General features: G+C 35.7%; 2 protein-coding genes across 2 annotated transcripts; one reads left to right on the top strand and one right to left on the bottom strand.

The window, feature by feature from the left end:
* The first annotated feature begins 3,885 nt into the window (after nucleotides 1-3,885).
* LOC133329802 (vitelline membrane protein Vm26Ab-like) lies at nucleotides 3,886-4,545 on the top strand. Its single transcript, XM_061538265.1, has one exon. The coding sequence runs from the start codon at nucleotides 3,886-3,888 to the stop codon at nucleotides 4,543-4,545; it is 660 nt and encodes a 219-aa protein (XP_061394249.1).
* Nucleotides 4,546-15,052: 10,507 nt separating this feature from the next.
* LOC133329801 (uncharacterized) lies at nucleotides 15,053-15,940 on the bottom strand. The gene has a single exon (XM_061538264.1). It carries the CDS (start codon nucleotides 15,938-15,940, stop codon nucleotides 15,053-15,055), a length of 888 nt encoding a protein of 295 aa, XP_061394248.1.
* Nucleotides 15,941-16,579: the final 639 nt, after the last annotated feature.

The following is a 16,579-nucleotide window of genomic DNA, read 5'->3' as shown; positions in this document are numbered from 1 at the left end:
ATGTTAATATTTTGACGCATGTCAGGGTTATATAACATTTTTCAAATATAAATTATATTCACAAAAATATCAAATTTTGCTTCGCCCTCATGTCATGTGTAAACCGAAACCCACAATTTTATAAAATCTTACTTGTGTAATGCTCAAAGTACCCAGATGTCAACTATATAACGTTTTTTCTGCTCTACCTGACATTGACTTTTTGCCAAATAATTGGATCCCTGGCCCATAGTGCCATGGATGTTTTTATACCCTACACAACTATGTTGTCAGGGTATTATAGCTTTGTGCAGCCCCAAGAGTTTGTAACGCCGCGAAATATTTGTCCTAGACCCACCTTTAAGTATACCGATCGTCATATCTCGACTAGCTGAGTCGATCTAGACATGTGTGTCCGTCCGTCCGTCTGTCCATTATATTTTGTAAACACGATACAGGCCACAGTTATGGACCAATCTTCACGAAATTTTGCATATAGGATGGGTTCTGCCCAATGAACACCCCTATTTTTGGCAAAGATCGGTTAATATCTAGGGTATGAAATGGACCAAATACTTAATTTTTATCGTTTTTTCTTGTCGCTCTAGAGGCCGCAATATGACCCAAACATCGTGAATTTTTACGTAGAGAAGGGGATCGGGCCAAAGAATAAGCATGCGTGTTTTGATAGGGATCGGTCAATATTTAATGGGTCAAACAGACCCTGACTTTTGTGTGAAAAATTACAACATTTGTATTCTATAGCGTATAAATTCACACCTGAAGGCCATAGACCCGAAAAGTTGTTGGTATATCCAAGGGCAGTGGTTGGCCTTTAAATTGATACCAATTATATGGTCGTATTTACTCAGATGTGGGAGTTACACTTAAATATTTACAGGTGCTTATGTATTCAGATATTACTTAGTAACCCTTTACCACACTAGAGGGCGGAAATATAGCGCTGATGGCTTTAAAATGTTCCATGAAGTTCCTGTTATGGTCAAGGACAACGCCTATAATTTTCAGTGACGATCAGATAATTATATTGTGATGAAGTCGACCGAAGCTTAATTTTTTGTGTTTTTTCGAGTCGATCTATAGGCTCCAATGGGAATAAGAAGATCACAACACAAGGGATGGGAATCTGGACAAGTAAGTAGAAGGGCTGTATTGATTATTAGTAATAATTATCGGCCTCTAGTTGGTCTAGATGGTTCAAATATCGCGAAGTATTGCCCAAGCTCAGAATATAAATCCACAGAAAGTTAGTTTTTCGTGGAAGTTGTGTAGGGTATCATATGGTCGGCCCCGTCCGACTATACTGCTCCGCTCACTGGTTAAGAATGTGAATATAATTATTTTCTGAGTTCATTTTGCATGTCCGTCTGTCCATGTATTTTTGTGAGAAGAGTACAGGTCACATTTGATCATCAGGTCGCATTTGATGATCCGAATGATAGAAATTTGGCCAAAGGACGAATATTGAAATTGGAGAAAGTTGGTTCAGATTTAGAAATAGCTCCCTAATATACTTTCGTTCGATTTTATGTGAATGGTACACCAAGCTCCCAAAGTGGTTCCGATTGAGACAAAATTTTGCACAGCGTACTGAATGAGGTCCTCATTATTTGATTTTTTTTTTTTTTTTTTGAATCGGTTTTTCAGATGTTATTCAAAACATATCAAATGTAATTCGAGAATTCCATTTGTAATTCACAACATATAATTTGCAATTCGAGAATTCCACTTGCAATTCACAACATATCAGATGTAATTCGAGAATTTCATTTGTAATTAATTGAATACCATTCCAAATTCATAGAATTCCATTTGAAATTCATAAAATTCCACTTGAAATTCCAAGTATTTGCGTTTGAAATTCATAAAATTCCACTTGAAATTAGTAAAATTCCATTTGAAATTTAAATAATTCCATTTGAAATTCTTAACATTTGTTTTGAAATACATAACATTCCATTTGTTTTTCATAACATTTAATTTTAAATTCGAAAAATCTTATTGGTAACACAAAAGGAATATGTATGAATTTGATATGAATTGTTATGAATTACAACTGAAATTTTATGAATTATTTTATGAAGTGAAATGTTATGAATTCAAATTGGATTCTTTGAATTTCAAATTGGATTCTTTGAATTTCAAATGGATTTCTTTGAACTACAAATGAAACTCTACGAAATTCAAATTGAAATATTCGAATTACGAATGAAATTTTTTAAATTTAATTTTTTTGAATTTCATACAAAAAGTTTAAAATTACAAATGAAATGTTGTGAATTACAAATTATATACTCGAATTACAAGTGAAATGTTATGAATTGCAAATTGAGTTTTCGAATTACAAATGAAATTCTCGAATTGTAATTGAAATGTTTTGATTAACATTGGAAAAAGGTTTAGTGTCCATATATAGAGTCCGATTTTATGTAAATGGTACACCAAAGAGCTTTTGTTTAATCGATTTATACTGAAGTTTGCATAGTGAATGCAATTGAGCCCAAGAATGAATTAAGTTAAGTTTTGTTAAAATTAGTTTTGATTTAGATATAACTCCCATATATATTTTCGACCGATTTGATGTAAATGGTGCACCAAAGTGCCTATATTTCTTTCATTTACATACAATTTGGCAGGTTAGCGTTATGTGTATAAAGTTTTGTAAAAATATGGAAATGCTGCACCGAGGAGCTTACATAAAATTTTGCATATTGAACTGTAATCGGTTTAGGTTTAGATATAGCTTCCATATATATGTCTTCATCCGAATTAATGGATTTTGTAAAATGTTTGCATCTATATTTTCATCTGAGTTCATGCAAATTGTGCACCAAATAATAAGCCTTTCTCCGATCGAGATAAATTTTGGACAGTGCACAATGTTGCAGCATACCAAATGGTGGATACCACGTTTGCTCAAATACGTCCAGATTTACATATAGCTCCTTTACATAATATAGTGTGATTTCATACAAATGATTGGCATCAAATTTTTTATAGATTTCAGAATTGTATGCGTATATGTTATTTTAAATTAGTTCAAATATTTGTGTAGTTCACACATTTATTTTCGTCCGATTTTATTTCAGTGGTACTCCAAAGATGTCATGTCTGTTCTATCTAGAGGATATTGTATATATGAGCATGTATATACCCAAAGTGGTGAAGAGTATCATATATTCGGTCCCGCCTGTTGTTGAGCATTCCTTACTGTTTTTACGTGATAAACAAATACATCTGACTATTAATACCTCAACCTAATTTTAAATTTTAAGATATACTTTCCATAGCGGCCACAAACACCTGGAGATGTTTATATCCCCGACTTTAAATTGGCAACTATAGTACATTCTGAACAATAATTGGCCCTCTCTTTTTTACTAGACTAAGTTTATCTTTTCAATTAAAGAAATTTTCACATTGCTTCGTGGTATAAGCAGTTTAATCCCGGTTATTTCTGGCCCATATCTCTAGGTTGACATGTCTAAATGTATTGGCTATTTTAAATTTTGCCACATAACATATTTTTACCACCTTTTTTATTTAATTTTAGAATAATAATTCAAATACTTTTTTTTAAATATTCTTCAAAAAAAAAAAAAAAAAAAAAAAGGGTCACAAAAAAGATTTGTAACGTTTTCATTCTTTAAAATATGTGTTTCAATGCCGCTCACTTTGCATTATGCCAGATAATCATAGTCGCCACAGCATAGCCAAATGGTAAAACGCATGTCAGCATTTCAAAATTTTGGTCAATCAAATCAACATCACCGATAGTATTTTAATGGCAAACTCTGCGAACAATTCATTCAGTTATTCAACGAAATTCAACGCATTAACCAATTAATTAAATTATTTTTTGCCAAAAATAAACAAAATAACAAAATGTATTCCTCTATTACATTCGCTGTCGCTGTATTTGTTGCAACCATTGCTGCCTGTTCGGCTTCATGTGGTCCCATACCCTTAGCTGCATATGGTGCAGCTCCTGGTGGTGGTCCAGTTGCTTATGGGCCAGCTCATGCTGCCTTCGCAGCTGCATATAATGCTGGTGCTCCATCTCAAAATCCCGCCGCTGCAAATGGTCACCATGGCCACAGTCACGCTCCATATAATGCTGGTGTTCCACTTCAAAATCCCGCCGCTGCATATGGTCACCATGGTCATAGTCACGCTCCAAGTCCGGTCTCAAATAAATCCTCAGATTCAGCTCCTGCTGCAGCCCCAGCACCAGCACCTGTTGCAGCTCCAGTCTCTTTTGCTGCTCCAGCTCCTGTTGCGGTACCTGCTCCACCACCAGCTCCCGTTGCAGCGCCAGTATCCGCTCCAGCACCTGCACCAGTCCCAGCTCCTGTTACTATTCCAGCCCCACCATGCCCTAAAAATTACATCTTCTCTTGTCAACCCCAGCTGCGACCAGCTCCATGTGCCCAAGCTGCAACACGTGCAGGGTTTGGGGGTGCTGGTTCTTATTCGAATAATTATTTCAATTATGCTCTACCTCCATATGGTTTCAATTATCAGAGCTATGATAATCAAAACTAAAGACTGAAAATTGATGTGATATGGAACTGAATAAATGAAATGATAAACTTATAACATGATTGACTCTTTTATTGTGTGTATTCTTGAGCAGATTATTTTTTCAACCATTTCGGGGGGACAACACATACTGATCATTTACTTAGCTAAACGATGAATGCTAATGAACTTGGTGAGAAACGGTTCAGATTTAGATATAGCTCCCATAAATATTTTCGTTCGTTTTCCTGGAAATGTTATATTGAAAATGTAGCTCAGTAGACAATGTCAATGATTTAGATAAGACTCAGTTATACAATTTGTCCTATTTCATGTAATGTCCAATCACGCAACGCTTTCCGAATAATGTCAGGCATTCATCCAAATTTCGTATGCTAAAAACTGCTAAAAATTAAAAAAAAAATGCCAGAAAAAGTGCTAAAAATTGTATATGAATAAATTTGTTTATATTTAGTTTATAATGAAGTCTATATTTTATAAAAATTTATTTTAATACTTAGATACGAATAAGGAACTTTGAATTACAAGATATATTGTGAGGGTATTATAGGTTTTTATTGCCCAAGAATAAAAGAGTAACTGTTCTGGCCAATGAAGACACGTATTGTGTTCAATAAGATGTTGAAATCGACCAAAATCATTTCTCTTTGTTTTTCTGGTCTCTATAGAGGTCACATGGAGTAGGCGCCAACGAATAAGCATGTTTAGCTGGTCAGATGGACCAGGACTTTTGTGTGAAAATTACATAACCAGTATGGAAAGTTCAAAAGTCGGACGGCGAAACTAAATGTGTGATCTAAATAGATATTTGAACAAATTAAAACCAGTAAGGAAAGTAGTAAAGTCGAACTGGGCCGACTATATGATACCCTTCACCACTTTGGGTATATTCTACATATGTATCCTAACAGATGTCTCGTGTTTGTTATATATCTATATCTAAACCGATTTCAGGGAAACTTGCCAGAGACTAATTTATATTACTTCAGTGCGTTGTATCAATCGGCCTAGCTATGGATCTTTTCACGAAGCTTAGCAACATCATTCTAGACTTAATTCAGTACCTTATACCAAAATCGGTGCAAATCGAAAGATATATAGGTACATTGGTACACAATTTACCTGAAATCGGACGAATATATATATATATATATATGGGAGCTATATCTAAATCTGAACCGATTTTCACGAAACTTTTCACACATCATTCTAGAATTAATTCAGTACGCTATGCCAAAATTCGTGCGAATCAAAAGATTTCCAGGGACTTTAGTGGTCTATTTACCTAAAATCGGGAGAAGCTATATATGGGAGCTATATCTGCATCTGAACCGATTTTCGCGAAACTTTACACAAATCATTCTAGACCTTATTGTGCCAAATTTCGTACAAATCGAAAGAAATATAGGGACTTTGGTGCACCATTTACCTTAAATCGGACGAAAATATATATGGGAGCTATATCTACAATTTAACATCAACAGACGGACGGACATGCATAAATCGACTCAGAAAGTGATTCTATGCATATTCTCTAAAAGAACCATGGGTCTATCTCAATTATTTTTGCCTGTTAGAAACATATGCACAAAGACATAATACCCTGTACCACAGTTTGGTGAAGGGTATAAAAACAGAAATATTGCATGTCGTTTGTATGAAATCGGGGAAAGATAATGTATGTGGAGCTTAATATAAATCTGAAGGCTCATCGGTGCACTATTTACATAAAATCAGACTAAAATATATATGGGAGATATATCTAAATTTAACACGATTTTTGCAACTTGTGAATCGAATAAACGTAGGCTCTTCGGTGTACCATTTACTTAAATTGGACGAAAACATATGTGGGAGCTATATCTAAATCTGCACCGTTTTTAACTGAACTTCGCATAAACCTATCTGCGCAAGATTTTGTCTCAATTGGACAAATATTGGGAATTTGATGCACCATTTACCTAAAATCGGAACAAACTATATATGGGAGTTATCTACATCTGAACCGGTTTCAAAAAAAAACTGGGCCTATTTCAATACACAGTACAAAATGTTGTATCAATCGGACAAGCCTTGGGAATTTGGTGCACCATTTACAAAATATCTTACGAAACTATATATGGGAGCTATATCTAAATCTGTACCGATTTGAGAGAAAAATATTGAATTAATCGGAAAATTATTGGGAGTTTGGTGCACCATTTACATAAAATCGGACGAAAATATATGTATATGGGAGATATGTCGAAATCTCGTCCGATTTTCTCGAAACTCGAAACTCATCATTCTAGATTCAACTTAGAACGCTTAGCCAAATTTTGTGCAAATCGAAGCCTATAAAGGGACTTTGGTGCACTATTTACCTAAAATCGGACGAAAATACATATGGGAGCTATATCCAAATCTCAGCCGATTTTCACGAAACTTAACACCCATCATTCTAGACCTAATTCATTACGCTGTATCAAATTTTGTGTAAATCGAAGGATATATAGCGACTGTTACAAACATATGCACAAAGACATAATACTCTGTACCACAGAGTGGTGAAGATTATAAAAATGTATATAATAAATGAATAATCAAACCTAAAACATTTATATTAGGATCTCATTCATTAAAGACATTTTAAGTGTTAAAGGAAGGAATTTGCCAGCATTCGTAAACTTTTTCCCTCCTTTGTATATTTTAGTCCGATTTTATGTATATATTGATTAATATCTTTTAAGATTCCGATTTCATATAAATCATATCCAACAGCGTTTGTCCAATCAATTCCAGAACAAAGTTCAAATTCAATACAAAATAGAAGTTATATATAATTTATTTATTTTGGGCGATTTTTATAAGTCTAGGAGTCTATTTCAGAGTCGAGCAATTTTATTGCTTATATCAGTCCCTTAAATAAATTTCAAATCGTACATTACATACTTATATTGGATTTACAAATATAGAAAATGTTGAACATTTGTGGGGGAGGTACAAGTACAAGTGGAACAATGGGTCCAATTGTTGGACTTAATGTGGACTTGGTTAAGATAATAGGTTGTGCAGTGTGTGAAGTTTGAAAAAATATTACGCTGTGCAAAGTTGGGATGAAATCGGTTAGTCCTTTAGAGAGTAAACCAACTCCAAATTGTCTGAAACGAATTGGGTCCAAAGAAACATGGGGTCTAAATCCAATATTTCGATGAGGCACATTTTTGCCATATCAAGGTGTATATACCCTCATTAGCCATAACGCTCAGGATATAAAAAAGCTTTATATCCTTGTTTGAGCCTATTGCAGTTTATTTTTGTCTTCAGTCAAATCGAATGAGGAATATTTGACAGAATGTATGTATTTGTTACAAGAGACATTTGGGTTTGAAAGGTTTTTTGTACAGAAGCAATAGCTAGAGATGGGCAGTGGGTAAATACCCAAAGGGTAAATACCCGGTAAATTGGGTAAATACCCATTTGTGGGTATTTATTTGGGTATTTACTATATTGAATCGGTAATACAACATCTTGCACCCTATTTCCGGGTTTCTGTTATCAAATCGATTTAGAATGAATAGTTTTACGATACTTTAAAGACGTGGGTAAAAACTTGGGTAAATACCCGAGTTTTTACCCAAAAATTGGGTATAAACTCACTAACTGCCGAACCACTTGACATAAGCGGCCAAAATTTTGCACACATGTTTCTAATGACAAAGCAAATATAGAAATCCAACATGGAGTCCCTGGGTCCAAGTTTTGATATAGCCCCCATATAACTCAAAATAGGGGTACCTTTGTATGGGGGCTACCAGTAGACGTGGACCTACATACATAAAATTTTGCATGGACATTTGGTACCCAAAAAGAACACTCTGTGCCAAATTATAGCCAATTTGGTTGTAAAATGTGTCTAATAGGCAAAAAATACCTTAAATCGGGAGATACGGTTATATGGGGGCTATATCAAAACTTGAACCCAGGGACCCCATGTTGGATTTCTATATTTGCTTTGTCATTAGAAACATGTGTCAATATAGTAAATACCCAAATAAATACCCGCAAATGGTTATTTACCCGGTATTTACCCACCCCTTGGGTATTTACCCGGTAAATACCATCTCTAGCAATAGCTTCTGGGGAGAATATCCCAACAAAAAACTAAGGGAACTGATGAGGATCAGTGGCGTGATCCGAAACTATAGTCTTCCCTGCCTTACCCCTCGGCAAAAAATGCCATACATTCCCCACTAATAAATAGTTGTTTATTATAAAAGCAACAAACTGGGATTCAGCCTGACTATTTTGCAAAAACAAAATACAAATGGTATCCCAAATAAACCGCCAACACTAATGAAGAATGTAGAAAAACTACAGGTTTGATGAAGATTGGTCAACAGACTTTTAAAGTTGATACCAATTATTTTGGGATATTTACTCGGTGTATTCAGATATTGATTGGTATTCCCATTATCATACTAAGGGGGCAAGTTTAGAGCTGTTGGCATGAAGTTTCATTAATGGTCAAGGAAAATTTCAGTAGTTCTCGGTGGTGATCGGATTATATTTAGTGGATGAAATGGTCCAAAACCTTAGTATAAACTGTTTTTCTAGTCGCTCTAGATGTTATGACGATGATCTGGCTGGAGACTCTTTAGTGTACAATCGATTACTATTTAGCCGGTCAAATGGACTAAACGATTTGTGTGAAATGTGACACAATTTCCATATTATGATATATATGTTCACTACGGGAAGATATGACCCCATGTAGCCAGTGTTTGAATGTGAGATGGTTGACTTTTAATTTGAATTACTGACATTTTTATATGGTGTATACTTATCCTTATATGGTTTAATATAATATTATCATTGCTACAAGAGAAATTTTGCCATATGGTCGGTTACGTGCGACTATACGGATCCGTTCACCAGTTTGAATTATTAGGGCTACATAGTTGGATTGGGTAAATTTCCATACTATAGTCATATAATGTTTCACCAAATTATATTTTTTACAACGGACTGGCTACTCAAAATCCAAACAACCCCACTTATTGTAAACAATACTTCACCTTTTATATTTGGAATATAAATTAAAAACATGTCCCTTTCCATAATAAGTATTAACGTATTTATTTAAATCTTCATTGCATCCATTATTTTTAGTATCGGTATCCATCTAAATTAACTTGAATTCCATTAAAGGGTTGAGGTGGGACATACATAGGATATTGTTGAGAGTAAGCACCCGCAGAACCGGCAGCAGCAGGAGGAGAACAAGGAGCTGGACTGAGGCTGGGCTGACAGCTAAACAAATAGTTTTTAGGGCAAGGAGGAGCAGGAATTGTCACAGGAACACCACCACCATATCGTTGAGCACCACCACCGGCTGCATTGCCATAATCTGCCGAAACATAGGCAACAAATAACAGGAACACAACAATGAAATATTTCATGATGCCGTTGATGCGAAGTAGACGATGAAAATTGTCGCTGACCTGATAATGACTGAATACTCTTCAATTATAATTCGTTGATTAAATACATTTTTTATAAATGCAAACTATGCAGTTAGTGGTGGTGTCACAATTTCTAAAGTGACCAAGAAGTTTAGGGTGACATACTTAAGATATCGGTCATTGGTGTTTCTTTTTTCTTAGTTGTTTAGCTTGTTTAATGGTAAAAGTGTGTTATGATATAGTTTCCGTTCGTAATATGAAGACATACATAGTTCCAAATGTTTCGCTTCTTTAGTGGTATAGATTTCTTTTGAAATGACCTTGAAGTAAAAATGGGTTATGGGTTCTGTTAATGGGTGAACAACATACAATGTTTAAAATTTATAGTTTTTTAGATAATCCTATTTGTTTACCCCACACAACTATTTTGTAATGGTATTGTGCCAAGAGTTTGTAACGCCGCGAAATATCGGTCTCAGATCCACCTCTCTTGACAAGGCCACAGTTATGCACCAATCGCCATATAATTGTGCATGCAGGTTCGGGCCAAAGAACCCCTCTATTTATCGGATAAAATAGGCCAACATTTTAATTTTGTATTTTTTCACTGATTGCTCTTCAGACTACAATTATGACCTGAACATATTTAGCGGGTCAAATTAACGCAAATTGGTTTTCTATAAATTGGACCAAAAGTTTATTTGGTTGAAAAGGTGATTATGTCAGCAGTAGTTCTATGCTGGCAGCCCAAGTCCACACTGCCGTATCAATAAATTTTGTTTAAATGAAAGTTTGCGTTAAAGTCCTCTATCCAAAGCCTATTTGTTATATCTGGAATTTTAACTGCTGCACATGAATGATTAAGAAAAACAGAATGCATTAAATTAAAAATTTGTATACCAATGTTCAAGTAAGCGTGGGGGGAGGTGGTGTGTTAAGAGCTATGCTTACTTTTGATGACAAGGGGGAGGGAGGAATAAATCGGTCGTACGAATTGTGAGCCTAGAAACTATATTTTTTTCACACAAAAAAATTATTTTTGGACACAATGAAATCCTGTATACGTTCCTGATGGGAGTTATATCTAAAGCTGAGCCCATTTTCTGTGCCAAATTGCATATCATTCGGATCATAAATTGACAAACAGACGGACTGATGGACATGCCTAAATAGACTCGGAAAATGATTATCCAAAGTAACCATTGTCTATATCGATTCTTTTGTATGTTTTATGCAATTTTAAAGAATTTTACACGATTTATGAAATTTAACACACACCATTCTAGACTCAATTTGGCACGCTATGCTAATTTTCGTCTTATTCGGAACATTGGAACACAAGATGCAAAATTAAAAAATGCAGTATAACTTTTTTCTAATATCATGTTGGGGTTTCCTGTGTTAAATCAGGTACTTTATTTACTTAAAAAAATATTAAGGGGACCCCCATTCTCGGTTTTAAAAAATTTAATTTTGTATTTAATTTAATTCGAACCTACACTAATTCAAGAATGTTCCCATAACATTTCATGTGAAAATTTTGAAGAGAAACCCGATAGGTGACGCATGAAGGCTTCTCAAACTTGAATAGCGTTTTCCTTCAAACAGCGTTCAACTAATAACAGAACCGATTTCAATTTTTGGGACGTTTCTCTGTAAGTGTATAGCTATCGTATGAACTAGTATAACTCTAATCGGTGAAGATCTTCCTTATTGTTTAAATTGATTTGTGGACAAAAAAGGCGATTTTCTAAAATGTTTTTCAAAGTTCCGCTATTTTGTTAAAATTTTTGTTCCCTTTATGCAAACTTCATTATTTTTTAAATTTTTGCTTGGACAAAACTGTGGTACAGGGTACCACAGTGTGTTGAAGGACCTTTCCTTTTGAGAATATGCATAAAACAACTTTCTATGTCGATTTATGCATGTCCGTCCGTCCGCCTGTTGATGTTAAATTGTAAACAGAGTACAGGTCGCATATATGATCCGAATTGGATGAAAATTGGCATAGGTCACTTGTACGGCACAAGGAATTAGATATACTTCCCATATATATTTTCGTCGGATTTTAAGTAAATGGTGTACCGAAGTGTCTATATATCTTTCGATTCGCACGAAATTTGACATAGCGTACTGAATTAGGTCTAGAATGCAGTGTATTAAGTTTCCTGAAAATCGGTTCAGATTCCGATATATGTGTGTCAAGCAGTGTTGCCAAAACATTGTTTAAAAAAAAAATGCTAGATTTTGTTTCCAAAAGTGATAGAAAGTGCTAAAAATTTTTAAAAAGTGCTAAAAATGTTTTAAGAGGAATTAGCAGATTGGCTGTTATTTTCATATTTTTGATTCTCATTAGGTAAAAAGTTCCCTACCGAAAATTATCAATGTGGGTCTAAGTTTCGTGATAGGCCCCAGAGAACGAAATTTAAGGGCGTCGGGCTCCGTCATCATCAAATTGACTATAATTTAAAACTTTTTATTTGAATGGTGTGCCAAATTTGCCCACTAATAAAATTGTCAAGGTGAAGGTTTGCACATAGAGGTTCCATCCTATTTGCCCCTTTTAAGATTTAGAACCTTTCCACGCCGAAGTGGCTGTGATGTAGGTCCTATTTTGATATAAATCCATTATATAGTGGGACGCAACCCATTTTCGAGTGGCTAAATCTGACATTTCGGATTCCTAGTGAAAAAAATTCTTTCCTGAATGTTTCAGATTAGGTTCGTGATTTGTACATGGCTCCATACAAAGGCCCTCTTAATTTGACTTTTCATTTTACCAAATAAACAACCTACCAGCATGCGATTATGAATCCTGTGGGTTTTATATGATTCCCGCCTAACGGCCAGCGCCCCTTTGGGGAAGCTCAGAGTACTCAATGAGCACTCTGAAGCCAATCCGCCGATATCAATTCGAGGGTCCGCTGCAAAGCTTCACTTCCTCCTTGGTGAGGAGTCGACGCTTTTTTTTTGGTCAAGCACCCGATTGATGACGCAACTCCACATCGAGCTGAAGCCCTTCCAACGAAAAATGATATATCAGCCAAATGTAGTACCCAACCATTTTTTTAGAAATTTTTAATACACTCCACATGGTGCAGGGTATACGGAGTTCTGATCGGCCGAACTTTAAGATTTTTACTTGTTTACAGATGTCCTGACATTTGTTAACATTTGAAAATCAAACTCATACCGTGAAAATTTAATGCGTCAATAGAAGTACTATTCCGATTTCATGTAAATGGTGCCCCAAAAAACCCTATATATCTTTCGATTTGCACGAAATTTGGCATAACGTGCTGAATTGAGCCTAGAATGATGCCTGCCATGTTTCGTGAAAATAGGTCCAGATTTAGATATAGCTCCCTTATATAGTTTCGCCCGATTTCATGTAAATGGTGCACCAAAGTCCCTATATATCTTTCGATTTGCACGAAATTTGGCATTACGTACTGAATTGAGCCTAGAATGATGCCTGTTAAGTTTCGTGAAAATCAGTCCAGATTTAGATATAGCTCCCATATATAGTTTCGTCCGATTTCATGTAAATGGTGCCCCCAATGTCCCTATATATCATTCGATTTGCAGGAAATTTGGCATAACGTACTTAATTGAGCCACGAATGATGTCTTCCAAGTTTCATGAAAATCGGTCCTGATTTAGATATAGCTCCCATATATAGTTTCCCCCGATTTCATGTAAATGGTGCACCAAAGTCGCTATATATCTTTAGATTTGCACGAAATTTGGCATAACGTATTGAATTGAGCTTAGAATGATGCCTGTCAAGTTTCGTGAAAATCGGTCCAGATTTAGATATAGCTCCCATATATAGGTTCGTCCGATTTCATGTAAATGGTGCACCAAAGTCCCTATATATCTTTCGATTTGCACGAAATTTGGCATTACGAACTGAATTAAGCCTACAGTAATATCTACCAAGTTTCAAGAGAATCGGTCCAGATTTAGATATAGCTCCCATATATAGTTTCGTCCGATTTCATGTAAATGGTGCCCCAATGTCCCTATATATCCTTCGATTTGCAGGAAATTTGGCATAACGTACTGAATTGAGCCTAGAGTGATGTTTGCCTTGTTTCGTGAAAATCGGTCCAGATTTAGATATAGCTCCCTTTTATTATAGATGGATTTTAAGTAATTGACGCACCAAGGAACCAATAGGCTGATAGGAACAAAACGTTCTGAAATTAGTATAACCTTACCTGTGACAAGTTTGTTTGAAATCGCTTAGTATTTGGATATAGCTTCCATATATATTTTCGCCCTATTTCAAGTAAATTGGGCATCAATCTCCTCATGTTAGTCAGATCAAATGTTGCACAACGTACAAAATTGAGCATAGAATTACGTAGTTGCGTTTTCTAGAAGTACAGACATAGCCCAACGGATGACCTATTTATATTTGTTTGAAGTCGATTTACATACTTTATGGATAGATCTAAGTTGATGCACATTTAGATAAATATCACATATTTTATTTCATCCAATTTCATGTTAAAAGTCCTGTTTAATATACCCATAGTGGTGAAGGGTATCATAAAGTCGGCCCCGTCCGACTTTACTACTTTCCTTACTGGTTTTTATTTTCTCTCTTTGGATTTAGAGGATGAGTACAATGTGGCATTAATAAGGAACTTAGTTTGGAATTCCATATTTTTACGAGATTTGTGAAATATGCATCGGATTGTTTATACAAATGTGTTGGAAAACAATTTGGTTCACTCCGCTTTAGAATATATAGCGCTTGTTTGGGTGTTTTAGGTTGTCAATAACCTTAAACATATCAAAGATTGGTTGCGGAAGTCAATCAAATCTGAGTTTTATAAAGGTTCAGTTTTAAAGATGAGATGCGAATGAACTCTATGTGATGATGAACGACTGAATGATATACCTACCTCCTATCTCTTACCTTTCAGTTCGTTATATGTTCCCAATATGAGGATACCATTCTTATAAAAACACACACACAAGTAAATGCTTTAAAATAATTTATTAATAGTAGTTATCAATTCCATTTTATTGTTCACATCAAAATCATTCATAGTCTAATAATATGGACGGAAATTGTATTGGGGTGCGGCATATACAGGATAATTGTGGGAATACGAACCAGCATTACCATAGGCAGCGGCTTGGGAACACGGAGCTGGAGTCAAACTTGGTTGGCAGCTGAATAAATAGTTTTTGGGGCATGGTGGTGCTGGAATGGTGACTGGAGCAGGTGCTGGTGGAGCAGCTGGGGCACTATATTGAGGTGCAGCAGGAGCATTGTATGCAGCAGCACCGGCAGCAGCAGCGGCGGCACCATACGAAGATGATGAAGGACCAGCACCATAAGACCGTTCTTGTCTAACATTGTAGAGGGGAACAAGTGGTAGATTGTAACCGAAGTTACCAGTTGGAGATCTTTCCTCACGAACATTATAGGTGGGTGCCAAATGACCGGCCAAGTTCAATCCTTGAGTACCCCCCAAAAGGCTGCCACCAACATTGCCACCGCTTGATCTTTCTTCGCGAACATTGTAGGTTGGGGCCACAGGAGCACTGAACGTGGAAACACCCGAATTGGTGCCAGTAGTAGATCTTTCATCACGTACATTATAGGTGGATGTTGATGCTCCATTGAATGCTGTTCCATGAGTATTGGCACCATTGTATGCTGTAACTACGGGAGTACCACCAGATGACCTCTCTTCACGAACATTGTAGGTGGGAGCAACACCCGCGTTGTAAGTGTTACCAACAGGTGCGGTATTACCCGATGATCTTTCCTCACGAACATTGTATTTGGGCACCACGCCAGCACCATTGAAAGTAGTTCCGGTGACTCCACTCTGACCCGATGATCTTTCTTCACGAACAGGATTTTCATCGGCACGGATTGCGGCTGCCAAACAGGCCAATACGATGGCAATGCAAACAAACGATTTCATGGTGAACTCGGAGTGTTGATGTTATCTTCAATTAAAAAATGTCAAATTGAAACTGAATACTCTACACTGCCATTCGTTGGTTTTATACAATCGAAAAAATGGTAAAATTGTTAGCGTTGCATATTTTAGCGTAACTGGGTTAACTGTCCGGTATTCAATCAAAGACGTACAAGTCGGCAAAAAATTACAAAATTAATTGGGTCGAAAATGCGGAATTAATAGTTGTTATTTTTTCTGTCTTTCCGTTTATTGGTATTATTGTTAACTAGGTCTCTATTTATTTGTCAGCCAAATTAAATGTTAAAGAACATATTCGATTATTCATATACGAATAAGTTGAGCAAAAGTAAATATTGACAAAATTTTTACAAGGAAGTGAGGGTTGGAACTAATATCAAATATTGAAGGACTTGAAATTATGTTTGGGATTTCTATTTTATGAGCGTACCAAAGAGAAGAAAAAATGCCTTAGGAGTTTGGGTATTAATTTGACGCATGCTATCCGATATGGCTTTTACTACATGTCTTGGTCCCATATATATTTACACTTAAACAACAAAAATTCGAATCTTGAATAATTTTTTTTTAAATTTTTTTTTAATTCAAATAGGAAAATTTGGACCAATGCACCGAGAACTC

This window comes from Musca vetustissima, unplaced genomic scaffold, assembly GCF_032173495.1.
Source record: "Musca vetustissima isolate MV318-11 ecotype Yass unplaced genomic scaffold, APGP_CSIRO_Mvet_v1 utg18421, whole genome shotgun sequence".
NCBI lineage: Eukaryota > Metazoa > Arthropoda > Insecta > Diptera > Muscidae > Musca > Musca vetustissima.
This window is presented reverse-complemented; position numbering and strand designations above follow the sequence as displayed.

Bases quoted from the DNA above. Each gene is read 5' to 3' on its own strand.
- LOC133329802 (XM_061538265.1), top strand. From the start codon at position 3,886: ATGTATTCCTCTATTACATTCGCTGTCGCTGTATTTGTTGCAACCATT.
- LOC133329801 (XM_061538264.1), bottom strand. From the start codon at position 15,940: ATGAAATCGTTTGTTTGCATTGCCATCGTATTGGCCTGTTTGGCAGCC.